The sequence below is a fragment of the Lepidochelys olivacea genome, assembly GCF_965140295.1.
Source record: "Lepidochelys olivacea isolate rLepOli2 genome assembly, chromosome: 12".
Lineage (NCBI taxonomy): Eukaryota > Metazoa > Chordata > Testudines > Cheloniidae > Lepidochelys > Lepidochelys olivacea.
Window position 1 is genome coordinate 7,146,460 of NC_140422.1, and position 27,104 is coordinate 7,173,563.

The window sequence follows — 27,104 nt, forward strand, 5'->3', positions numbered from 1 at the left end:
CAGGCGGGGAGCCTGCCTTAGCCCCCCCACTGCGCCGCTGACCGGGAGCGACCGGAGGTAAACCCGTGCCCCAACCCTAAGCCCCCCCCAAACCCCTCATCCCCAGCCCCACCCCAGAGCCCTCATACCTTCCACACCCCAACCCCCTGCCCCAGCCCAAAGACCCCTCCTACACCCTGAACCCCTCTGCCCCCCCCCAGCCTGGAGCCCCCTCCTGCATCCCAAACCCCTCATCCCCAGAGCCTGCACCCCCAGAGAGAGCCCTCACCCTCCCTGCACCCTACCCCCTTACCCCAGCCCAAAGCCCCCTCCCACACCTTGATTCCCTCTGCCCCATCCCCCAGCCTGGAGCCCCCTCCTGCACCCTGAACCCCTCATTTCTGGACTCACCCCCAGCTGGAGCCTGCACCCCCTCCCGCACCCTTGCCCCAGCCCTGGGAAAGGGAGTGTGGGTGGGGGAATGTAGCGAGCAGGGGGCATGGCCTCGGGGAAGGGGCGGAGCAGGGGGCATGGCCTCAGGGAAGGGGCGGAGTTAGGGTGTTCATTTTTGTGCGATTAGAAAGTTGGCAACTCAAGTTACATGGCCCACGCCCGTCTTCCATGCCCCTGCAGGATGTCGAGTGCTGACACTCTCGGCCAAGCAGTGATTTCCATTAGGCAGACTCTCGGGTATTCGTTATTTGGGCTAAACCGGTGTCATCTTAGCTGCACACTGGGCCAACCCCGTGTCTTGCTGAAGTCAGTAAGAGAGGGGAGGCCCTCAGGCTTCTGGCAAATCGATCGCTTAGTGCCCAGCGACACAAAATTTTGGCTGCCCCTTCCTACGGTTTCACTGGGGCCTGGAGTGACTATTAATGGTAACTAATCACCAGGCATTTGGGGGTTAAGAGAACATCCCCCCTGCCTCCCCCCCACCCGTGCATTTTACCCTCTTGTTGATCTTTCCACCAGCCCAGCTACAGGACAGATGCATTTTTGTCTGTGGTCCCTCCCCTGACCCCTCTCCCCAACCTTCCCCATGGGGTTGCACCTTTGGGGTTGAGAGATGCGTTTGCAAAGGCCCGGCAGATTCATCCTTTCATCCCCCTTCTAAATGTGTCTGTAACCTGATTTTGGTACATCTTTCCAGCTCCTCCCCCACACCCCCCACCCGCCACAACCAAAGGGTGGCAAAGGGTCTGCAGGGACCGTGGGGCACGGGGCCCCGGCCAAGGGAAAGCAGCAGCCATGAGGAGAGAAAAGATCTAGAAGGGAACCGGGCTGCAATAAGCGACGGCTGCAGGCACAGACAAAATGACAAATACAACGTTCCCGGTAGTGTGATGGAAACCCCTAGGGCCCCGCTGGCTGAACACAGCGATGCTGTGCCAATGGCTCCTGCCACGGGCTGCAGCATCGCTAGGTAAGGAAAGAGTCGGTTTCTCCCAAGATGTGGGAAACTGCAGCCGGGGGTGTTTTCTCAGCCAGCGTCCCCCTCAGCCCCTCACCCAACCCCCAGCTTTCTGCCAAAGACCCACGATTCCTTCCCTTCTGCATTTCTAACACGCCTTTCACTGCGGCGAGGAGGCAGGAGACATCACTCTGGGCATAAAGGCTGAGCGGAGATCTCCCGCCCCCTTCCTCGTATGAGGCCACTTCCCCAGCAGAGCCAGTCTCAGAAAAATTTGCACCAATTTTAACTAAAATTGACTTCAACATCAGCTCTAGTTGGACAGGTGTAGCCCCCGGCCAGAGACGCGTTTAAGCCAGTTCAGCCTTTGCTTATAAACAATGCAGATTCAGCCAGTAAATTACTGCCTCACACAGGTACGGTCTCATCCCTCTCCGCTCCCAGGGGCAGGATCCTGGCCTGCTCTCTTACTGTGGGGAGGCAGGATGTGGGGAAGGCCCATGTAAAGAGTGATTTGTTTGAGGGCCTGTCACGGGGTGCTCCGCTCACTGCTGGTCTGGCGCCTCCTCCTGGTCACTCGGGGGGGTAGCTCTCAAGGTAGACACCCCCTTCTGCGATTTGCACGCCATCCCTCTGTCTCATCCTCTGGTCTGCAGCGCCTCTCTGACTCCAGGACCCTCAGCGTCTCCTCCATGACGTAGCCCTCCAGCCAGGTCACTCAGCGTGCCCCCTTCCAGGGTACAGTCCATCAGCAGTCCTAGGCAGTCTTGCCATTCGCTGCCTCCAGGCTATGCCACCTCCTCGGTAGCTGGTAGGGGAAACCGGGTCTGCCCCCTTTTCCGGGTTCCAGTCCAGAGACCCTCAGCTCAGCAGTTCTGAGCTTTCCTCTCTCTGCCTTCACGGGCCCCTTCTCTGGACTGTGTCCTACACTCTGGTTCCCCTGCTCTGTCTGGATACTCCAGCTCCAAATCCTCCTCCTAGGAGGAACTGTAGACTAGCGCCTTGCAGCATTCAAACATCCTCCCTCTTCCCAGGGAGCAACTGCCCTTTCTCAGCAGCCCTGGCTGGGGCCTATTCCTTGGCTTTATAGGTCCGGCCTCTTCCTGCACAGGTGAGCCTCTCTCCAACCAGCTGCCTCTGGTCTAACGCTCCCCTGTTTGCGGCCTATTTAGCTGTTTGGCCCCACCCAGCCCTTGCAGGGCTAGTGGGAGGAGCTCACCCCACCTCAGGGCCCTTTCCTTATACAGCCAGCGTTTTCATAGTCTTCCGAGCCCTTTCCCCCATTTAACGACGTCCACACCGTTTACTGTGCAAGGCTCTCAGACAAGATCCGGCCTGCCTCCTGGCACTTCAGAGGGGATTCCTACAGTGCCTTTGGCTCACCCTTCCCCGCCCCAGTGCCGATGCGTCCTGTGTTTACATGGTGCGATAGTGTAAGATACACCCCCTGCCCCAAGGAGCTTCCAAGCCAAGTCAGACAAGCTACAAGACAGCCGGACAAGGAGAGGGAGGAGGTGGGGATTCCTCATGATGAGACAAAAGAAGGATATGGAGGAGAAGCTGGTGTTAAGGAGGAATTTGGAGGAGGGGGGAGAGGGACTGTTCTAGGCCTCATGGGACAACGTGAAGCTGAGACTGGGGGAAAGAGCCAGGACAGGATTGGGAAGAGCAGAGGGATTGAGAGGGGAAAATGAGAGCAGGTAAGGCATGATTACGTGGGACCAGCTTGGTGAGGGTAGGTTGAGATCACTGGCTATGAAGTGTTAATCATAAGGGCTGATATTGACCTAGTCATTATTCTGCTGATTAACAGTGATCAGTAACACACACCAGGGAATCTCAAGGTCATTGACAGAAAAAAAACCAGAGAGGCCAGCCCTACAGGGGTGGAGGGAACTCGTTTCATTAAAGAACCAGCCAACGCCCACAGGTTTAAAGTAATCACGGTCACTGTTTATAAATAGTTATGAGAAACCCAAGTGGGGAAGACCGTATGGGAAAGTGCCATGCCGATTACAGGGCTTGATTTCACACCCTGATCGTGCCACCTACCTTCCCTGGGGTCAGATCAACCCAATGCATGTCACCGGAGATTTCATCCTCTCTAAAACAAGCCACAGGACTAACAACAGATTCCATCCCCCTGAAAGAAATGTTAACAGTAACCTGGAAAGGGGGATAAATTGTGAGTTTTGTGCCATTTTAGCTTCATTGTGATATTTGAATAAGGGCTCAAATGGTTTTCTTTCGTGCTTGATTTTTACATTAGAAATTGAGGTCTTCCTGAAAAACTCTATGGACAACTTGTAGGATTATGATATCACAGTTACCAGGCAATTAAACCTGATTAATTGAGAAAAGAAGGGATTTACATTCAGACTGCTGAAAGCCATTGGTCTAGTTTGTTTTTTGTTAACATGTCATTTAACTCAAATGCTTAAACAGTTGGGAGAAAAGATCTCTTTGTTAAAGAGTCAACATCCCCACCCTATCAAATAAGCCTTAAGAAAGCTCACAAGCCACATCTGAGGTCTCGAAAGAGTTTTCCAGCAAAGCCAGGGAAAGTGGAGGCTTGACATTCCAGATATATATATCTACAAAACTTAAGCAGGAAGCACTTGCAAACAATGAATGACAGAGCTCACTAACTGAGAGCTGGATCCTGCTCCCATTGACATCAATGGCAAATCTCCCCGAAAGAAGAATTGTAAAGATTTATTTGATTCCTTCCTTTTAACCACTTTTTCCTTTCCATTCCACAGGTGCTCGGCTTGCTGGTGTGGGCTCTCATTGCCAGTACGTTTTACCAACCCATTCCAGCATACGGCTGGGTGATGTTTGTAGCCATCTTTTTCTGGCTGGTAACAATCATTCTGTTTGCGATGTATCTACTGCAGCTTCAGATGAAGCTCTACATGATCCCCTGGCCTGTTGTGGTAAGCCTCTGGAGCTGCAGATAAATGGTGTATTTTACAGGGGAAATCATTCCACGTTAAATGGTTTTATGGGGCTGATGATTAGATGTACCCTAAGATTGATTCCGACAGAACGTCATCTGCATCCAACATACCTGTATCTTGTCCTGTTATTTGATTTTAACTCGACCCATCAGTTACCGAGACATTGTTTTTAAAAAGCCATCTGAAAAGTGCCACTCTAGCCATTCACTGCAGAGATGAGAGGAGTTCTCCCATCTGTGTAATCAATAATCCACCTCCCGAAAAGTTGGTAGCTAGGTTGATGGAAGAATTGTCCCGTCCACTTGTGGCTGCCTACACCGAGGGTCAGCTTAACTACATCGCTCACCATGTGGATTTTTCACACCCCTGAGCGACACTGCTGGGTTGACTTAAATTTTGAGTATAAACCTGGCCTCTGTGCACTCTAACTTGCATTGAAATGAACGCAACATTCAGCTTCCTTCAAAACACAATAGGCTTCCCTGTCCTCTCATATGCCAGTTTCACACTTGTGTAATGCCATTAATAGAAATCAGGGGCAACTGTGCTGAAGTCACACCTGCTTTATATCCCTTTATACCACGGAGGGGGATCTGGCACCAAGTTATCAAACAGGGGCTTGGGTATATTAGAAAACTTACACAAGTGCAATTAAATCAATTTAGTCACCCCACTCCACCCGCAAATGGAGCTGCACTTAAAGAGGTTTAAGTCACACGTGTAGCAGTTTAGCTTAAGCTCAACTCACATAAATGCATCTTTAATGGTTTGTGCTGGTGAAACTATAGAAAATTCAGTTACACCAGTGCAAATTTTCTAGATGTAAACCAGGCCTAGGAAAGGATAACATTTTGCAGGGAATAGACACATTTCTCTATGCTTCTAAAAAGCCTTTGACGGTTGAAAGTAAAGGGCACGATGTGATGGGTGATGCTTCAATGAACATTAAATAACTCAGCTGGTTTTAAGGGGACGATTCTGGGTTTACACCAGCGTTACCGCAGTTCTTTGAATTTTGGCCTAAATAGGTACTTATTTAGGCCTCAGAGCAATATTAGGGATTAACCTTCAACCAACACTGCATCCAGCTTTCAATCTAGTCGGCGTACTGGAAGTATTTGTACAGTGGGGGGGGGCTGAGAGTCACTGACCCAAACTGTAAACCCTGTATATGATGGAAACCACTTCAAGCCAGCACCCCTAGTCGCAGTACCTATAGAATCTAGGCGAGAGCAGGGGACCTGACTGTTTCAGTGTTGCAGCCCTCTTAGTTGTAGGCATAGGTGCCGACTCTGTGGGTGCTCTGGGGCTGGAGGGGAAAAATTAGTGGGTACTCTGCACCCACGCTCCCCTCACCCCCCGCCCTCCGCCTACCTCCCAGCACTTCCTGCCTGGCTGCCGCCAAACAGCTGTTTGGCAGCATTAGCACACTCTGGAAGGGTCAGGGGAGGAGTGGGAATGTGGCGCGCTCAGGGGAGGAGGTGGGGAAGAAGCGGGGCCGGCACAGGGATTTGGGGAAGGAGTTGGAATAGGGGCAGGGAGGGGGCGGAGTTGGGGCAGGGATTTGGGGAAGGGGTTGGAAGAGGCAGGGCCTCATGGAAGGAGCTAAGTTGGCGCCTATGGTTGCAGGAGTTGAAGGCAGGTATACCAGGGAACTAGACCCCAGCGTGGAGGCACAGGTGGTGGTGCCCTGACACAGGAAGGGCCTGACTCCACAGCATTTAGTCCATGTGGACAGGCTTTTTAAAGGAAGTAACCCACTAACAGTTTGCGTCTACATTCCTGGCGTAATGAAATCGCCCTTGAGTTGGAGTGGGAGGTTTGATGCTGCAAGGAATGCAGGATTGGGCCCCAGAAATAACAAAGGCAAAACAACAAGGCCTTGCAATAGTAAAACAAAGGGCTGCAGAGCCCTTTGGCTCAAGGCCCGGGAGCGAATTGGACTGGCCCATATAAGGCTGCATGGAGTGAGTGCTCCTCTCTTCAGAATGCCAGGTTGGTTCCCTGGGCAATGCTAGGGGGTTTTATGTCCAGTGCAATTCCTGCTCTTTAACAAACCCCCCATTTTAGTGCACCCAGTCCCTAAGCGAAGTGGGAAAGATACGCTGTCCTGTTAACTACCTGCATAGTCGCTACTTACTCCAAAGGGGTGCTGTTAGTACCAGCAAGGCAGCATATTCGTCACTGCACACCTTCTCTCTTCACTAGCTGTTTAGTTTTCCTCTGTCTGGGTCACTGAGCCACGGGGCTTTTCAGAACTCCCCCGAAGCTGCAATATGTCTACGGGATTCCACAGATCACACTGCGAAAGTCCAGCCGCGATTGTAAATATTACTTTAACCCTCCAAGCAGATTTTTCAAACACTTTCGGCATGATTTAGTGCCGGGGTTCTCAACCTTCTTCTTTCTGAGCCCCCTCCAACGTGCTACAGAAACTCCACGGCCCACCTGGGCCACACCTTGTTTTTCTGCATATAAAAGTCAGGGCCTGTATTGGGGGTAGCAAGCAGTGCAATTGCCCGGGGCTACGTGCCACAGGGGCCCCCATGAAGCTAAGTTGCTCAGGCTTTGGCTTCAGCTCCAGGTGACGGCGCTCGGGCTGGGCAGGGCTTGGGCTTGCTGCCCTAGGCCCCAGTGAGTCTAATGCCGGCCCTGCTTGGCGGCCTGCCCCCAGGGGGCCTCGGACCCCTGGTTGAGAACGGCGGACTTAGTGCATGCTTTATTTGCTGTTGCAAATCAGCAGGGTGAACACAAGTGCTGGATGCAGTTGCATACAGCCAACCTGACACGTGCATACAGCCAACCTGACACCTACTGTTCAAAGAAAACAGCACACTTCAGATGTTTATGTGCATTGGCCTGCTACACCCAGGGTTGTGAGTTCAATCCTTGAGGGGGCCATTTAGGGATCTGGGGCAAAAATAAGGGACAGTACTTGGTCCTGCTGTGAAGGTAGGGGACTGGACTCGCTGACCTTTCAAGGTCCCTCACAGTTCTATGAGATAATAAATATATAATAATATGGAGATATACTTATCTAATGCCTATTCTATGGGCCTATTCAAAACGTAATGCTTCTTCCTCACCTTTCAAGCATGCACAGGATGTTTCTGGTATGGCAATCAGAAGTGAAGCCGTTAGCAGTGCTCACTTACCTGTGCTATAACGCAGTGCTCCTTGCGCTAGACATGGGTTTTCTGATACCATTTGCAAATTCACAGGGGCGAGAGGTGGGGAAACCTGGCCTTGCCCCTCTTCATGAGAGCGGGTTTTTCCAACCAGAGATCTTTGCTAAACTCCTCTCGGCCAAGGGATACTGCTGGGGTGGAGCCAGGTGAATTAATATATTTTTTTTGTGTGTGTGTGTTTTACATTTTCAGAAGTGACCAGTCATGGTGGGTGCCCCATTTAAGACATCTGAAAGGGGCCTGGTTTTCAGACAGGTCTGGGCAAATCAGCGTGATAGATCAACAAGTAACAGGAAGAAAAGGAAACAGAGTGGTCCCTTTGACAGAAAACATCCTTTTCTTTCCCTAGTTAGTGATATTCAACACGGCTGCGACTGTCCTGTACGTGACTGCGTTTATTACGTGCTCCGCTGCCGTTCAGGATCACATCCGGCTACCCGGGGACTACAATAAAAGAGCAGCTGCATCAGTAAGTATCAAATGCGGCCCTTGCTTTTCCTATTTCTCTCTGCTATGGGACCCTTCTGGACTGTGCTGTGTTCACCTAGGCCTTGTCTGCGCTACACAGTTAAGTCGTCCTACATTAGGTCAACTTGCAGCCACCGCAGTAATTACTGTGTTTTCTCATGTCCACACTGCCTTTCTTCTGCCGCTGGAGTGCGTCCTCACCCGGAGCACTCACACCGACTGAAGAGGGGCATTAGGGGGGAGCTCCCACCTGGGAGCCCGACTGCCCGGTGCTGGGGACACCGTGTTGCCCTAACTACATTGACCTAAGCGATAGGTGTCCCTAGCCTCTGTTTGCCAGAAGCTGGGAATGGGAGACAGGGGATGGATCACTTGATAATTCCCTGTTCTGTTCATTCCCTCTGGGGCACCTGGCACTGGCAGAGGACAGGACACTGGGCTAGATGGACCCTTGGTCTGACCCAGTAGGGTCGTTCTTATGTACGCCTCTCATGAAGGTGGAGTTATTAGGTCGGTGTAGTGTGCGACTGACATTGACAGGAACAACACTCCTAATGTAGACACAGAGTTAGGTGGACGTAGGCTGCCTTACATAGGCCTAACTCTGGAGTGTCGACCTGGCCCTTGAGACTAAATGACTTGTACCTACCCGAGATCCAAACCAAGCAGGAAAAAGGAGCGAGGCTTTTAGGAAGATGAGTGAAAGTGACCCAGGTGGACAGGACTGTCGGTTCAGTGATGTGTTACCTGGCTGGTGTGTTCCCTCCACAGTCTGTTGCCAGCACGCTTGGCTCTCCCACTGAGAGGCTCTGTTTTCAAGGTACAGAGCCAAGGCAAAGGAGAGCAGTCCATGTAAAATCCCCTCTAGGCAAGCCAGGGAAACTGTTAGCACTTTTCTAGCAAGACATGCTTCCTCAGAGCGATTTTAGTATCAACACAGGATCTGTGCGGTGCAGGTGGGGACGTGAGGCCCCACCCATGCTGCTGGTGTCACCAATGAGTTAATGAACCAGGTGAAACCTTTTGTTCCATTTTAGTGGGGTCTCAGAATCAGCTCAAAGAACAAAGGCTCTCAGTTTCCCCCGAGCACAGAGATGACCCTCTACCCCAGCTCTGCAGCATCTCCTCCTGCTGGTCAATCCTCTACTCTGCTAGGAAAACACAGCTTCCTCATACAATGCTGTTCCCCACCCACTCCCCTGCAAAATGCCAGCCTTCGTGCCCTGTTTGTCCGATTCTCCCATGGCTGTCTCTGGGCTCTCCTGCATTCTGCTGCCCATCTCCTTGGGCTGATACACCAGGTCGCCAGCCTCTCCTGCAAATTCCTGCTCAAGCCCAACTTCTGCTGTGATACCTACAAGAAATTAGTCAGCTAATGTTGGTTCACTAGGAGAGCAGCTGGGGAAGAGTTCATGCAAAAAATATGATAAAATAAATCCAAACAAAGCCCCCCCAACACACACCTTCCCCATCATGCTGCTATGGGTTTTCCTTTCCCCCACCCTTCATCTGTTGTCTTAAAGACTAAGCTCTTCAGGGCAGTGACCAGGTTGTCTCGTGTTTGGACCATGCCTAGCTCACCAGGCAGGCACTTACTGCTACATAATAACAATGAGGCCCGCCTGCCAGGCCCTCACCTCTTTGACTGGGTCACCCAGCTGCAGCCAGGCAGCACAACTGGCCCGTCACTCCTCTGGGTCCTCCTGTACCAGGCTCAGCCTCATGACCTCCTGCTTCTCCCACAGCTGCCACTCTTTCTCCTTCCCCGTTTTACTCTTGAGGAAAAAATGGGGTTACTCAGCATGCAGGGGGCCAAAACATGATCGAAAATCAGGCTTTAGCCTAGTTAAGAGCCTAGGCAACACTACTGTCTAGTTTAGGTCCCCACCTTGGGAAAGACCATCCTGCTCCTAACTGATAGGTCTCATTGCCATGGCCAGCCAAAACGCTGGTAGACCCTGCTTGGCCATCATGCATGATATTATGAAAGGCTTTAAACCATGCTGTTATAGCCGGTTAGATGGGCATCCTGAGGCACTCTTCAGAAGGGCTTTTTAGCCCCACCCATCTAGAAATCTCAGCTCCAGGAATGGCCATTTCTCAAGGGGGTCTCACTTGTGTTTGAGAACTTTGGCCCAGAACAACAAAGGTATTTAGGTGCCTAATTCTCATTGACGGGCCCCATGTGGATCCAGTATCAAAATAAGCAGCTTTCAGTCACGCTCAGTGGCTCCTGTTTCTTACTTGTGCCATGCACGTAGGCGGTGCCACTAGATGAAGTCAGGTAGAGGGACACAGGTTCCTGCTCTTTAAAAGGATCTTGCATCATAAGATTGACTTTTAAAAATTCTTTGCATGTTTAAACTGGACGGCATCCCTGCACTTTACAGACAGGAATGGATGGAGCCTCACCGACTCCTTTAGGTGACATTTGACACACACGATCCCCCCTTTCACAGCGGAGGGGGAAGGGAGGGGGGAGTTGGCACAGCGTTAAGTAACTTGCCTGGGCTCCTACAGTGAGTCAGTGGCAGAGGCAGGAATAGGACCCATTGATAGAGCCCAGCCTTGCCTTTTGTGCCGAGGCAAGATGCACTAAATCAGGCATCCGTCAGACCAGGCATTTAGTAGGGCAGCTGCTGCTCTGCTAGCTGACTGAGTGCCACGGATTCTAAGCACCGTGCTGGGCAGCATTAGCATCAGTGTTAACAACACTCTGCTGCAGAGAAACTAACCGAGCTTTGCTGTGTTGCTCTCTCTTTCAGTTCTTCGCCTGCATTGTGATGATAGCCTATGGGGCCAGCACTTTCTTCAGCTTCCAGGAATGGAAAGGATTTGGCAGCAATGCAGCAACCAGTCAAGTGACTAACTAACCCCCCCTCCCGCCGCGCTGGGTCTCTTGAAGGCAGTTTACCGTTGACGGGGTAGGGGCGGGAGGGCTTGCTGGATTTGCATTGAGCAAGGGAGCCTCTCATTCAAATCAGTAGTGGCTGAAAATCATTACTGGCCAATAGCTGTTTGGTGGCCTACGTGAGGGCTGACACGTGGTCTTTTAATGCAGCTTACAGTGGATAAGTGTCCACAGCACAAAACCCACCACAACTGGCATCCTTGTATGGTGAAAGACTGACTTGGGAGACTGAAGTCTCTGGAATTGGTGTCTTCATGTCACAGTAGCTTAGGGCAGGGGTTCTCACCAATGTCACGGCCCACCAGTGCCCCAATAACTGTTTTTCTGCATATAAAAGCCCAGGCCGGCATTAGAAGGCAGCAAACAGCAATTGCCAAGGTCCCCACGCCAGGCAGTTGCCCAGGGCCCCTAAGCTGCTCAGGCTTTGGCTTCAGCCCCAGGTGGGCCCCGGGCTTCAGCCCTGCACAGCAGGGCTTTGGTTTTCTGCCCTGGACCCCAGTGAGTAACATTAGTCCTGCTTGGCAGACCACCTGAAATCCGCTCGCAGCCCCCCCATGGGGCTCCAGACCCCTGGCTGAGAACCACTGGCTTAGGGGAAATGTATCCGTGCCCTGCCTATGGCGCAAGACTTCAGTCACCAGGACTGGTCAATCCAGCACATTTCACTGGCACTAAATTCACTAAAATCAAACCAAGACTCCTCCCACAGCCACTTGCAGCTCTAATGTAAATAATGAAAAATTAACTCTTTGGTTGAAGCAATGGCGGAGTTGTGGGAATGGAAGCTAGGCGATGGTACGAGATTGCAACCATTATTTTATTGATTTCTAAAATCTGAAGTACAAGTTGTATGTTATAAATAAAAATCTTTCTAAATCCAACAGTTGATCAAGGAAGTTTTTAGTAGAAACTTTCTTCCCTCCTGAAAAAGCCATTGTAAGGTAAAACTTCATGCCATATAGAAAGCAGAGATTCACTTGCACAGTAAAGTAGTACTCACCAGGAGTAATGACATCATAGAGTTTAAGTCCAGAGGGGCCCCCTAGATCAGCTTGTTGACCTCCTGTATGTGACAGGCCACTAAGACCACCCCGCACCCGCACAGAATCTGGTCCCACAGGTATAGCTATCAAATGTATTGGGTTTGCCCAATGCTGCTTTAATATTTAGAGTTAAGTCACAGGTTTATCATCCTTCCTACCTTAGACAGAGATGATGAAATCCTGGCCCCAATGAAGTCAGTGGGAGTTTTGCCATTGATTTCAATATTTTGGGTGAAATCCTGGTCCCACGGAACGGGGGAGAAGAGTCAAATCATTAAGTCCCCCCCCCAGCTGCAGGAGATCTCCAAAAAGATAACATTGTGGGTGATCTGATGCTAAAATTCACACCAGCAGGGGATGTGGCCAGTCAAGTCCAATTTATGATCTTTAAGGGACTTGTGGAGGTGGGGAGAAGAAAATCCAGAAAATGGCATTGGTACCCAATCAGATAGAAACATCATCCTGGCTTTCCTTTGATATACTTTGCTTGTTCAAAGCCTAAATATAGTTTGGGCTACTTTCTCACTTACAGGGAAAATAGCTAAACGTTCTTTTCCTACTTGTTTGGACCAATCGCTCTTGTCGTTCTTCTTTATGCAGTTGACTCCGGCTCTAAACTAATTCCAAGTTTCAGGATAAAAATACCAAATAACCCCTCAAAAAAGATAAAAACTCTTTAGAGACAAATAACTATGCATTTGTTTGAGGAAAGAAATTCTAAACTCTGAAAAGTAAATCAGGCTTGCATAGAGATATTGCATTTGTATGTAAAAATTTAATTTGTTTTTAAAAAGCTCTGCATGCGAGATAAAATCAGAAAGTCTAGTTACATGCATGTTGTAGAGATGGACAATAATGAAGATGCTAGAGTGTAGGAAACATGCAGGGCAGAAACAGGCAAACACACTGGGCAGAAATTGTACTCATGGGAACAGGGAGTAAAAATAAGAAGTATTAGATCCCAGTGGTGCCCCCACTGAAGTCTGTGGGGTTTTCTCCTTAAAAAATGTGACAACAGGATTGGGAATTTAACAGCTAAAACTATAAAAAAGGCTTGGATCACAAACATGCTAAACTTTAACATAGGTTTAGCTCAGCATTTATATATAAGTACCACATGAAGACTGTTTAAATCAACAGAAGTAATACGTATAGACTAATACGCACACAATACATATAGACTAATCAGCGCTCATGACTACAACCATAGTTCTCTGCATACAACTAAACCAGCAAAACTGCAGATATAAACACTAGTTAGTTTTCTATTGCCCTTTTACCCAATGCACTAATTATAAAGGCTAGCTAAAAAATGGATTGGGTGAGATTCGAGTGTAAAGTTCACAATACAGATATACCAGAAAGGAGGAGGGAAAGGAAGCCCACACAAGTTGCGTTACAGACAATGAATTTAGCTACTCTGGCATACAGTGAACACTATAAAATTCCATATCCAGATAACTACCTTAAGCTGTAACTTATAGACTCTGACATTACAAGTTACCGAGCTATAAAATCACTATATTTGGAGAATTGTTTTGAGATGCTCATTTCCATCATTGCAAATGACGAATAATCTGAGCAGTGGTAACAATAAAGGAATAAATACTTTCCCCCTCATCCCAAGTTCAACTTCAAGAGCATTCACATTTGTAACTTTAATCAATTATTTCAATTCAACACTGAACAATGAATTGTTAAAAATGTTTCAGTATGATTCTTTTAAAATTTGACAAAATCTACTCCCAGGACAAAAACAATTTCAATATAATACATGTGTAAAAAGAGGATAGTGACAAAAGAATTCTAGCCCATACACTGAAATGAATAGTCCGATTCAAATCTTCTACAAGCACTGTCTTTAGACGATAAGTATTTTCTTTAGAGACTGAACAAGCTTTCCCAGCAGTTGGTCCAATAGATTTTTAGGATAGCTGGGAGAACTGCATTCAGCCTGGACCAAACATTTAACCTAAAAGAACCTCTCTCATCTCTTCCCAAAGTACCTGTGTGGTCTTCAGTGGTGGATTATGTACTGCTGGGAAAACACTGATCTTTATGGCAGAGATGGTACAAGGCAACACCTTGTAACAAAATGGGAAACGCAGACATCTTTTGAAGGCAGAGCGTAGGCTGGTGTAAGCTGTCATTGTTATCAATGGAGCTATGACAATTTACACCAGATGATGCTCTGCCTTCACATCTTTACTTTGATCCTGCAATTGGATCTACGTGGGCAAACACCAAGCCTACACGCAGTCCCACTGACTTCATTATATTGAGCTTCACCACAGGGCTCTGTCTGCAGGATTAGGAATTTATCTTTAAAACTATTATACTGCAACTAATATCTTTAACAAATGTCCACACATTACACTAGCATAGTATTAAAAAGTGATTCAATTTAGCCTTTCATTGCAAAGAGAATTAAGTTTAGCTTGTTTGATGTTCAATAAAGTAGAAAGCGAATACAATTACTTTTAATCAAAAAAGCATTCAAAAGAAGCATTTGGGCTAATGCAGTTCCTTCTCTACGGCACAATCACAGAGATTTCTACGTAAAAACTACTGTGAAAACAACAAAGGATTCCTTTTGTGATTTTAAGATTGCTTCAGGGTGCGGATTTTCCAAATCAAATCTGAGATCAGTAAATAGTTTATTGGAAGAGTTACAAAACCCTGAAGGGGAAGGCTTTTAAAAAGTGAATGTGTGGGAGGTTTTTAACAGAAATACTAGGACAACCTCCAACAGCTGAACTGCAGTCTTATAACACCACACTGGAAATTTAAGCTCAATGAAGTTATTTACTACTGTATTTTTAGAGTTTGAACAGGCTAAGACACTACAGTGGTTCCATAGTACTGAAAGTGTCTACTCTACAAAAGTAGAGGAGTTTGAAAAGGTTTGTGGCCAGACCACATTATCATATAAACATGGTTTATGCTTGCCTGTGTGGATAGGCATTTTTTTGTAACCATGTCAGAAAACTGTGTTTTAACTTCAGGGTGAAATCCCAGCCCTTTTGTAATTAATGGCAAAACTCCCATTCACTGTAATACAGCCAGGATTTAACACATAAAGAGATTAACAAGTTTTCCATCGGCACAGCCGAAACACCAGCACATTATAACAACATTGATCTGCCATAGCTTTGGTCTGTCTACTAGGCTCTTCTTAGAAGCCTCCTAGTGGTATGGCTGCACTGGTACCAACGATGGGATTTCTCCTACTGCTCACAGAAGATAGATGACATGGTGCTAAGAACATCAGGACCTGAGCTCTGTCTACATTAGCGCTCCCTTTGACACTACTGGCTAGCGTGGCAGCATCCACAGTGGTGCAACAGTGGGAGGTTTCGTAAAGAAGTCTATTGTAGACAGTTAACGAGTACATCTCTACTAGCAAATTTCTAATGTGTTTTTCAGTTGTCAGAGCAGCTACTCAGCTGCTACCAGTGGTGAAAGCTCCAGTATGACTGGGCACAAGCACTTTAACCAGCATGTCATCTGGGGAGTTATATGATGTGGTAGTAAAAATTCCTGTGCTTGATCTACAAGACACCTTGTACCTTGGTAGCACCCATGCTGCACCGCTGTGGAAAAACAAGGTAAGAAAGTTCCTAATGTAGGCAAAGCTTATGTTTTACAGACATATTTAACCTGGTTAGTTCTCTAATTTAGTTGGCGCCTACATGCCAAGCTGAACATCAGAGCTCTGCAAGTTCATCAGAGTGAGACTGGGTATCTGCCCATTGGTTGATCCTCTCCTTGCCCCCCCAACAATTACCACAGAACCGAGAAATTCAAGCTAAAATGTGTGCAAAATATATTCTGCATATGTCACAACTTATTCTTCCCTATAGACGACCTTCCAAGCATACTGAAAAGTTATTTTTCAAAAAATGAAAGGTATTGTGAGCGTGGGAAATCAGAGGTGGTGGAGCTGTAACCATCCTACCCAAAAGAAAGTTAAATGATCATCCATGTTATTACAGCCTTGTGGGTTTTCTCTTTAAGTTCACATTTCTGGAGAGTGACATATCTGGGTTGTAATTTTAACCAATAGGAAACACATATACAGTCCCATTTACTGAACTCCTTGGTACAGAATCCAAATTGGTCGATGTGTATATATTATCGGTGTATTGAAATCCATTATTCTGGAATGGCTGGAGTTATTTTCTTTTATGATCACTCAATACTAACAGGTTTCAATACTAACAGTAATTCACAAGAGCAGTTTAGAGGATCAGGCCTAGTGAAATGTAGTGAGGCAATCAGCTTCCATTACCACTGTAATCCTTCACTGCCTGTAGTGTTTGGAATGTCCAAATGAAAGAAGCAGCCCTCATCTGCAGCTGTGAACTAGTGTCGTAAACTGTTCTGAGAAGACGACATTGAGGACTTGCTTAAAGATGTTACCACAAACCCGCTGCTTAAATCCAGACCTCGACCTTCTTTTTCCTAAAAAGTGGGGGGAAAAACAACCCTCAGCTCAGTAAAGTTTCAAAACAAGCAGGCTTTCAATCTTAACAGATTAAGCAGGCACATTATAATTGGTATTATTAGCATTCTGCTTACCATACCAAATATAGTACCGCACCTTGCGGCATAATTCCACAAGTGCACATAACTGGCTTCTGGGATCTGTAAAATCTACAGCTGAGCCTCCCTTTTCTCCCACTCTTATTTGTGGATGAATCCAGAAACTAACAAGGGAATATGGGGGCTGCTGCTGTGTAAGTACCTTGGCTGATGTTTTCCCAGCTGTGGGTAGACTTGGCACAGCTAAAATCAGTGTGCTCTCTGCTGGTCTGGCCTAGGAAAGAAACCCAGTCAGGATGCCTTCTCTCTCCTACTTACCACTTTGGGGGTGGGAAGGTGGGTAGAAAACCCCCAGACGCAACCAGCACGGAGAAAAAGGGAAACTGCAGTACAACCACTGCAAGAGCCAATGGATGGGACTTTAAAAACCCCAAACAATGAAAGGGTACTAGAAAGATTCTGTATTCAACAATGCAGAAATGTACATCAGAGGAATTTCACCAGATAGCCGCTTCATGCAGGTTTTCTGCAAGAGTTATCAGATCGGCTTTTCAAGCCTATTAAACAGCTACACCATGAGGGCCATTTGCCTTTTGATCCTTTATCTCTTGAACGCATGTGGTCACCCGACGAGCTAACACTGCCTTTAATGCTGTAATGCAGGAGCCATACAAAAGCAGTTACCACTGTGCTAGTTAAAATAGAACAACCCAAAATACTTACAGCTCTGTAATCCAAGAACATTTCTTTGAATGCCAGAAAATCAGTAAATGTGAGAAGCATGTCAAATATATCACCTGCCATCTCGTCTTTGTGCTGTCTGTAAAGTGGGAGATTTGTAGGTTTAACATAGTTGTGAGACATGACATCAGATTTTAAAGGCACTTGGAGGTCAAATTTAGTACACAATGTAAGTAGTGCAAAATCAAGATTTAAACAAGACCAATAGGAAGGTATTTAAAATTCTAATGTAAAACAGCTTTATTAAACAAAACCAATCCCCTGTAGTGTCTGCAATACAAACATCGCAACGTTTTATCTACCTAAGGTTTTCATACAGTTAAGTTTATCCCCTAAATCCAGAGAGACCTGAGTATTGCACCAGTCGAAAGAAACCAGACAGTGAAAGATTGGTAATTTAAAAGGAGTAAAACTTGATTCGTCAAGTTTTTGATTCGTCATTTTCATTGCCTGAAATAAGAGAAATGCTAAAAAAAAAAAAAAACAAGTGAAAAATCTTAGAGTTTTAGTCCTTTTAATTATTTCAGGCATTGCAAGTAACAAAGGAGTTATTCACTTTAACTGAACTTTAAGTAGATTGTCAGTACACATCCACTTTCATAGGACTTATTCTAAGCAATTAAGATTCTCCTAATATTATTGAAAAGCCCTGTTCCTTACTTTGATGGATGGTCTAACCATACTACTGTACTTTCATGCAAATTTCTTGATGCTTTATTCAAATATTTGAAGCAGTTTTAGTCCTTTTTAGGAGTCCATTTCTAATAGCATTTGATTTTCTTATTCAGCAGAAGAAAATACGTTCCTTTAACAACTTCATTCTCCACATAATTAAGCTAAAGCTGAACAGCAGCAATTACTTTAAATTGAGAGTAACCCTCCAACAATGTCAACAGAAACTTTTCACCAAAACTGAATTACTCTTTGCATTCTTTTATAAAATAGGGATTGGGGTAAAGCCATTTACTGAGGCTGTTTCTGAAAGCCTAAGTACAGAAAACCTAGTGGGCTTAATGCAAGTGGCCTTTTAACCCCCAGGGAACTGGCTTCGAGTCCTGAATTGGGGAATAAGAGAAATCAAGTTTAATGGTCTCGTTCTGGTCCCCATTTCTGCATATCACAAACCTTCCATACATTTTGGCACAACATTTCAAGTCAGAGGCCTAGAATAGCAGGGGATGGTGGAGGTGAGGATGGAGGTGAATTAGCAGAATTGTATAGACAAACTCACATTTCCTTTTTTAAACAAGAATCCCTTCCACAAAGGGGAAAAAAATAATAAAAAAAATCAAATCCTAGTTTGGTCCCAGGTACAAAATGGTTAATACAGAGAAAAGCACAAGAAAAATACCCCAAACCAAAGACTTACTGTAATGACATGGTGAAAGCAGCCATACTAAAACCAGGAATCCTGTCAAGTAGTTTTTCTTCTATGTATTTCTCTACTAAGCAGATCTAAAAGAGAGGACATCATCATAAATTCCACATGCTGACTTGATAAAGGAGTGTGGTGTTCTCACATTCCTACATATTATTCTCCATAGGCTTGTCTTCATTCGGTAAAATGCATCACAAATCCCATTTGTGGCCTTCAACCACTTTTTTCTGACCCTTTTAAAGATATTTTGTTTCTCCAGTTTGTACAGAAACCATACAACAAAGAAAACTAACTATACAGAGGAAATCGTGAAACTGATTTTACATGGTGCTGTCAAATACATTAAGCAAACAAACAGAAAAAAAAAACCCAGAAGCTATTATTTTCCTTTAAGCTCAGTTATAGTAATCTTGTGTGTTATTTACAATAGTGGGTACAAAAAATTATAGACTGAAGTGATTTTCAACTTGACAGCATCCCTTTAATGATGATTGGTTCGGATTATACTGTATAGTAGCAGAAACAAATACTACACAAGTCTTAATTTTCATAGTGTTTTGTCCCACTTCCTTTACTGACCTCTATGCAATGGAACTTCTACCAATTCACTAGGGAAGAATGCAGAATGTATCAAATAATTTTTCCCTTAATTGCTAGCTAACGTATCAGTCAAACTACAACCAGACCCCAAATGAGGGGGATATAAAGTATCATGCTTCAGAGTCACTAATAGAGATTAGGAGGAGACCTTCATGGGGGACAGATATTCCCAAATCTGCCTACTGGTGGGCTTCTTGCACCTTCCTCTGAAGCATCTATGGCTTGGCACTGCCAGAGACATGAGACAGGACTAGATGTTGAATCCATTACGACAATTCCTATGTTCCTATTGTACTAATCTAAATACAACTATATCCCACACAGTGGCTGCCTAAACCAACCTTCCATCCAAAAGGCTTAAACTGTTCTCAGACACTTGTAGAAGATTCCTTGGCGAAACAGAAAAAAGTATTTTGGAACTCCAGAATATTTTTGGTTGCTTGCAGGCTATTGCTATACTTCAAAGACACCATAGATAATATTTTACATGTATTTGATTCTGATCAAACTTGTATTTTAAAAACAGAGGGGAGAAAAAACCTAACAATGACCTTAAAAGAAAAGCTAAGCACTCTATGAGAAAAACCACCAAAAAAAAATCTTACATATTCATTAAAAATAGAAGTGTAGATGAGCTTGTTTTCTTCTGTATCTTCAAATTCCTGGTAGTGTTTATCCATAAAGCTTCTTTGTATTAACTGGAAATCGTCATCTGAGCCACAATAAGTAAATTGCATACAGTTACATTCAATTTATCCACTCATTGCAAGACAGTAATCACATTCACTAATGGCCTGTTCTAATAGCTCCTACTGCTGGAGCATGGAACCCCGCACACACACACTTGGTCACAATAACAGCAAAGCTGTTCGTTGGGCTAGCTTTAATTTCTGACCAATCTATGAGAATATATGGAGGCTGCTAGCAGAGTAGGTGGTGGTGAAGCAAAGAGTGCTACAGATTCAAATTCTGCTTCAGCCAAGTCAGCTGGGATTACCAGGATAGCAGCATGTTGATCTATGTTGCGAGTGCTGTACATTTAATGATGGAAAAGGACAGAATTTGCAAAAGGCAGCAAAACTGCTAGGGCACATACTCAAACAATCTACTTTTCTATTTTCAAGTAAAGATTTTCACATGTTCTCAATATTAAGGCAGTTCTTTAAAATTAACTTTTAATAAAGAGGCTGTTAGTTTTCAAACAATCGGGTTTTTTGTTCAGGTATGTGAGTTATCAGTGAACTTTTTTTTTTTTTTTTAGAAGTATATTTTTCTTCCCTCCATTAGTTAAAAGACAATGGATTTTTCTTATCTCTGAAAATGAGTGCAGAAAGCTATAACCCTTAAAGGACAATTTTTGAGTCATCAATGAGTGAAATTGGAGGAAGGCAAAAGGGCAGGAAGTGGAACTTAACGTATCATAACAGGTACAAATATAAATTACACACTGACAGTGTTAAAATAAATCTGCACAAATCTAATCTTTTATTAATTAACCCACTGAAAACTGGTGAACTTGTGACCATTTCTCCAGATTCAGCTATACATATCACAAGGTGAGCAGCTGAGAGTGAAAAGAATAAAAAACTTTATGATCCCTTAGAAAGGTGTGTGAATAAGGAGGAAGATGTTAACCAGTCATCAACCTCTTCAAGTTAACACAATGAGTTCTCTTTCTCTTGGCATCTTGTAAATCCTCTTTATTCAACCCTGACCTCTTACTTCAAATTTCTCACTTGACGATTTGGAATCTTTTATCCTCCCAAGCCCACAGGGAAAAATGGTTGACTGCTTGTGGCATTCTTTCTTCCAATAGATCCTGTCACCTTAGGTGTATGTGTGTAAGTTACTTGCAACAAAAAGGAAAACCAATTCGTTTACCCAGAGGATAAGTGGGATGTCATATGACATGGAGGGACAGACAGCAGAGAGGATGGAAAACCTTGGTTTTCACGAGAGAATTTATCAGGATCTTTATTTACCACAACTTTATCAATGAAGAGAGGGTTTCTAGTCTCCCAGTAGTGCACAGGGGAAAAGACACATGTTTCGAACCCATGAATACACTGTTGGGAGAACAGAAACCAAAAGGGTTTGCTGGAGATTTTATACTGTAATGCAAGTTTTGTACTAATGAAAGCAAGGAATTAAAAATTCCAACTCATAGGACACACGGAGAAGGCAGAAGCACTGGTTTCTCCACACACTTCTGTCAGTGACGTTCAATCCTTATTTTGCCTATCAATATTTTTACTGCTCATTTATAGGCACATCTAAATTCAGGAGCTTACCCATTATAATATCTTCTAAATACCCAACAACCGCATCAAATTCTGCATCTGAAGGAGAGGAGCTGATAACAAAGAAAGGAAAGATTAATTTTTTAATGAAAGCCGAAAGACAAATGAGCACAATAACCCAGCCTGCACATCAGAGAAGGGAATTATCTTCCAACTTCACATTATAAAAAAAAGGTCATCACACAGAAAACTTTACTTAATAATAAAAAGTTTATTCCTGTAACAGACATTAATCTCACTCGGTCTCCACTGTATACTAAAGGGGGTAGTTACTTATTGGAAAGAACTGTTTTATTGGGTATCTTTGATAGTGTAATTAACCTCTTGGTGCAGAAGATGTTTAAAAGGTTTGTTCAGAGCGACGGTTCTCCACCTTTTCCATACCGTGACCCGATGTCACAACGAAGTTTCAGTACCCACCTCTCATCTAGCCATAAAAGGTGGTTGTAACTCTACTGGAACTGTTCAAGACCCATCTGTAGAGGACCATTTGGAGTACCCAGTCATATATTACCAGACTGAGTATCAGGGCACTGCAAGGATGTTTTGCGCCCTAGGCGAAACTTCCACCTTGCACCCCCCCTCGGCCCGGGGAGCCGTGCAGCAGCTCCCCTCGGCCCGGGGAGCCGTGCAGCAGCTCCCCTCGGCCCGGGGAGCCGTGCAGCAGCTCCCCTCGGCCCGGGGAGCCGTGCAGCAGCTCCCCTCGGCCCAGCTCACCTCTGCTCCGCCTCCTCCCCAAGCATGCCACCCCCGCCTCCCAGGCTTGCGGCGCCAATCAGCTATTTAGCGCTGCAAGCCTGGGAGGGAAAGAAGCAGAGCAGGGCAGCTCGCTCAGAGGAGGCGGCGGCGGAGCAGAGATGAGCTGGGGCGGGGAGTGGTTCCCCTGTGTGACCCTCCCCACCCCCGTTACTTGCTGCAGGTGGCCCTCCCTGCGCCCCTCTGCCCCAGCTCACCTCCGCCTCCCCGGAGCGCACGTTTGACCGCCCCCAACCACTTGGCACCCTAGGCGAGCGCCTAGTTCACCTAGTGGTTGCACCGGCCCTGCTGAGTATATAGTGTAGCAAAGGTAAATGATGTAATTTATAGGAATTGTTAAATATTTCTCTAATGCAGTGTACCACACTGGGGGTTTAGAACTAAATTTTGTAATCCCTTAATCTAAAAAACATGGTGCTTCTGTTTTATAACAAAAACATATGCTCTCTTTCAAATGGACTCCTTTAAATGGAGAAGCACATTAGTAGCACTTCAAAATCTGGGTCCCTCTGGCAATGTTATATTGTACAATTTGTTCATAGATACCGAAGTCTCCCTGACCTTGGCATTTTAGGGATGAACTTTTCTTAAATAAATTCTCTAGGGTATTAAGTGCCCAACAGGCTTTTCTCCAATATCAGGAATGCAAGCCTTGCTGCACATTTTTCTTCAACATATTTATCTTCACCCATTCAATGAAGGCCCCACTTAATTAATATACAAATTCCCCTCTGTGTGTCTCATGTGAAGAAGGATATTGCTTTAGACCAGGGGTGGGCAAACTTTTTGGCCCCAGGGCCACACTGGGGTGTGAAACTGTATGGAGGGCTGGATAGGGAAGGCTATGCCTCCCCAAACAGCTTAGCCTCTGCCCCCTATTTGCCCCCTCCCACTTCCCACTCCCTGACTGTTCCCCTCAGAACCTCCAACCCATCCAAGCCCCCCGCTCCTTGTCCCCTGACCGCCCTCTCCCAGGATCCCCTGCTCCAAACCGCCCCCCCCCCGGGACCCCACCCCCTATCCAACCCCCAATGCTCCCTGACTGCCCCCCCGCAAACCTCCACCCCATCCAACCACCCTGCTCCCTGACTGCCCCCCGGGACCCTCTGCCCCTTATCCAACACCCCCCATCCCCTCTTACCATACTGCTCAGAGCAGCAGGAGCTTGCAGCCCTGCTGCCCGCACGGCAGCATAGCTGCGGGACAGGGGGGACAGCAGGGGAAGGACCGGGGGCTAGCCTCCCCGGCCAGGAGCTCAAGGGCTGGGCAGGACAGTCCCGTGGGCCGGATGTGGCCCGTGGGCTGTAGTTTGCCCACCTCTGCTTTAGACTGTCTATTTACAAAAAAGCCTTTAAAATGATATTGCTCTTAGCAACAGTTCAGTAACTTTATCCACCAGTAATTCCACTATTTGGGCATTGGGATTCATCTTCTTTTAGGAAAATTTAGAATACTACCATCCTCATTTACTGATCAAAAGTGGCCATTATTATGCCTTTGCAGCCCAGACAAAGATAACACAAATGAATGGCAGAATACATGATACAACACCAGAGGGCAGAGTGCCACAACAAGAGTAGCTAAAGCATTAGCATCATATTTATGGTTCAAGACAATGGGGTAATTGTTTCTCACTTATGCACAAAAGCAGGAGCAGTTCAGACCTAACTCCCATTCTTTTCTTTAACGCGAGTGATGGCTACACTGATGAAAGAAGAAACATCTTTGTCTTTTTTTTATAGCTTGTTCTAACATTGTTGAATTTAAACTAACAGTTTAAACATTAGTTTTAGATTTGGTGTGGTAGTGAGTAGGGGAATTCTAATATTTTGTCCAGAAAAATAATATCTGTATTTTCTACTCATTCCACCCACAGCACACAACAATTAATAATACCAGGGCCCGAAGTGCTGTGTAAGAATACATCTCTACATACATCACGCTTTTCAAGGAACACATTCAAATACAACTTCTAACAACGGTAAACTGGGTAGTAGAGAAAGTGAGACATATGGTGGGAAGGTCAGGAAGAGAAATTTTGAAGATACAGACATCCCTACAATTAAAGGGATCCTCAAAGTTATTAGGCTTCTAACTTCCATTGAAATCCATGGGGAGTTAGGTACCTAAATGCCTTTGTGGATCTGGGCCACAATGCTTATTTTGGTCCTTCAGTGAGGGGAATGTCTGGGAGAACAGCATGATCAAGGAGGGGTTAGCTTTCTGGGTATCAAGGGAAGGTTCAAGCAATTTTGAGTTCAATATTGCTTAAACTCTCACCTGTTGTTCTTCCCTCTCTAGTACATCGTATTGTTCTGAAGTCCATATTGTTCTTACATGAGTCTCTATCTTCTCATCAATATCATCTAACATCATTTTGGTTTTTTCCCCCTTTTCTATTTTTATTTAATTTATTTAGGAAGATTTAACAAGTTTACAAATCCTTACCATGTAAATATCAGAAACAAAACAATCATTAAACAGTTAGCTTTTGTTTCAAGAAACTTTATACAGGAATTTAGTCATCAGATCTTTCTATTTAATAAGGTGATACAAGATTACAAAGTGAGAATCTTTACAACCGCTCTGTCATTTCTAATGATTTTATTAAACTGAATGAAATCTTTATGTACACACCAGGCTGGTCCATCAAATTTGAATATTAAAAAAACTGAACAGGTATGCTGAGGTTTTTTTGCAGGTGAATACACTTTGAATTTTGAATAAAAGGTAACCAAATATATAAGCATGTATCTGTCTTCTGTCTATTTTGCCAGGCATATAATTGGCATGTTAATTTTTTGATAACCACAACCTCCCATATTTTTTTGAACCATTCCTCTAAAGTTGGGCTGTTATTCTTTTTCCAAAAAGAGGCTACAGTGGAGCTATTTTTAACTAGTAAAAATGTTATTCAAATGCTGATGTGTAATCTGGATTATACTTACATAGACACACCAAAGTTTTCCTCTTCTAAAGTCTCCATCATTTCTGCATCACCTGTTGCACCAAACAAACTTTTAGATAAGAATTAAAATGTTTCCTATATCAGCAATGTGTTTATTTTTTAAACAATAGATTACTTTTAGCACATATACAGCGTAAATCTTCAAAGTTGTCTATGAACATTGACTAGTTAGCCATAAGACAATCATTAAATACAAGACCTGCATCTTGTAGGATTTTGTGATCTCATTTAGGCATTCTTCCACGACTACTGACTTCTCTGCTTCTCCTCTAATACTCTGAATCCTGTAGTAACCTTCGCTGACCATAGGAGAACAGGCCTACAGAAATTTGCTTAACCCAGGAAAATGGTTTCAGTTGATACCTGGCACCTCCACCCAAAGCATATACCACTGGCCACTGTCAAAGCCAGGATATGGGAACTCGATGGATCTTCGGTATGATCCAGTCGGGAAATTTCAATGTTCTCATGTAGATTCCACCAGAGATCAGCCGAGGGCCAAGTCTCACAATATCAGCAGAAGCCCGTGATAGTACCTACATGTATTCTGACAGGTTTCAGAGTGGTATCCGTGTTAGGCTGTATCAGCAAAAACAACGAGGAGTCCTTGGGGCACCTTAGAAACGAACATATTTGTTTTGGCATTAGCTTTCATGGGCTAAAATCCACTTCATCAGATGCATGGAATAGAAAATATAGGAGCAGGTATAAATACATGAAAAGATAGGCGTTGCCTTACCAAGTTGGGGGTGGGGGGGACAGCGAGAATAGCCCCCTTTAATTGAATTGTCTCGTTAGCACTGACCCCCACTTGGTAAGGCAACGCCGATCTTTTCATGTATTTATACCTGCTCCTGTATTTTCCATGCATCTGAAGAAGTGGGTTTTTAGCCCACGAAAGCTCAGGCCCAAATAAGTCTGTTAGTCTCTAAGGTGCCATAAGGAACGCTCCTTGTTTTTACGTGTTTACTGTTCAATACATCCAGGGCGTTGAGGTCTGGGCAGATGCCCCAGGCCTGGTGAACCCCAAAGCACACAGCGAGCCCTACCCCAGGCCATACCTGGGTGCTGAATGGACGAGGTCTTTTCAAACCCAATTCCTGTCCCTGGCGGGCCTGGCAAGCGCAGGGGGGACCCAGCCGAGCCCGGGCTCGCTGGGCTGGGGGTCCCGGGGTTGTGCGGGGCAGGGGCCGAGCCCGGGCTCGCTGGGCTGGGGGTCCCGGGGTTGTGCGGGGCAGGGGCCGAGCCCGGGCTCGCTGGGCTGGGGGTCCCGGGGTTGTGCGGGGCAGGGGCCGAGCCCGGGCTCGCTGGGCTGGGGGTCCCGGGGTTGTGCGGGGCAGGGGCCGAGCCCGGGCTCGCTGGGCTGGGGGTCCCGGGGTTGTGCGGGGCAGGGGCCGAGCCCGGGCTCGCTGGGCTGGGGGTCCCGGGGTTGTGCGGGGCAGGGGCCGAGCCCGGGCTCGCTGGGCTGGGGGTCCCGGGGTTGTGCGGGGCAGGGGCCGAGCCCGGGCTCGCTGGGCTGGGGTCTCTCCGAGCTGTGCGGGCCGGGGGCACCCAGCCGAGCCCGGGCTCGGCGTGGGCTCGGCGCTGCACGAACCAGACTGGCTGCCGCCCGGTTAGAGACGCTCCCGCTGCTATCAGTCCTGGGGGAGGCCCAGGCCCGGGGTATCAGCCCCTCCCGCCGCGGGCGCCGCGCAGTCCACCCCCCCCGCCCCATACCTGGCTGCCGAGGGCCGCCGCGCTCGCTGGGGCTGGCGAGGCCGCCCCATAGAGTCCGTTACCCACGCCCCGCCCTCCCGTCGCCTCGGCAACACTCCCTTCCGCCAAGCGCCAGCCCGGAGCCAATGCGGCCGCCGGGG

The 27,104-nt window shown here is 46.3% G+C and overlaps 2 protein-coding genes across 2 annotated transcripts in view; one reads left to right on the forward strand and one right to left on the reverse strand.

The window, feature by feature from the left end:
* Positions 1–11,798, forward strand: part of PLLP (plasmolipin) — a 26,636-nt gene extending 14,838 nt beyond the window's left edge. Inside the window, exons 2-4 of the mRNA XM_084644662.1 lie at positions 4,153–4,326; positions 7,888–8,007; positions 10,772–11,798. Coding sequence (XP_084500788.1) covers positions 4,153–4,326; positions 7,888–8,007; positions 10,772–10,879 — 402 coding nt within the window. The 3' untranslated portion in view covers positions 10,880–11,798. The remainder of the gene's footprint in view (positions 1–4,152; positions 4,327–7,887; positions 8,008–10,771) is intronic.
* ARL2BP (ARF like GTPase 2 binding protein) lies at positions 11,717–27,104 on the reverse strand. Its single transcript, XM_084644663.1, has 7 exons — positions 26,965–27,104; positions 25,229–25,280; positions 21,516–21,577; positions 19,830–19,936; positions 18,616–18,701; positions 17,229–17,325; positions 11,717–16,424 (listed from the first exon to the last, which is right to left on the reverse strand). The coding sequence occupies exons 2-7, from the start codon at positions 25,267–25,269 to the stop codon at positions 16,326–16,328; spliced, it is 492 nt and encodes a 163-aa protein (XP_084500789.1). The 5' UTR covers positions 25,270–25,280; positions 26,965–27,104; the 3' UTR covers positions 11,717–16,325.

Coding starts and splice junctions, on each gene's coding strand:
- ARL2BP (XM_084644663.1), bottom strand. CDS start 25,269: ATGATGGAGACTTTAGAAGAGGAAAACTTTGGTGTGTCTAT. Junction 18,702..19,829: donor CTTCTATTTTTAATGAATAT/GTAAGATTTTTT, acceptor CCTCTCTTTTAG/ATCTGCTTAGTAGAGAAATA. Junction 16,425..17,228: donor TGTTCTTGGATTACAGAGCT/GTAAGTATTTTG, acceptor CCCACTTTTTAG/GAAAAAGAAGGTCGAGGTCT.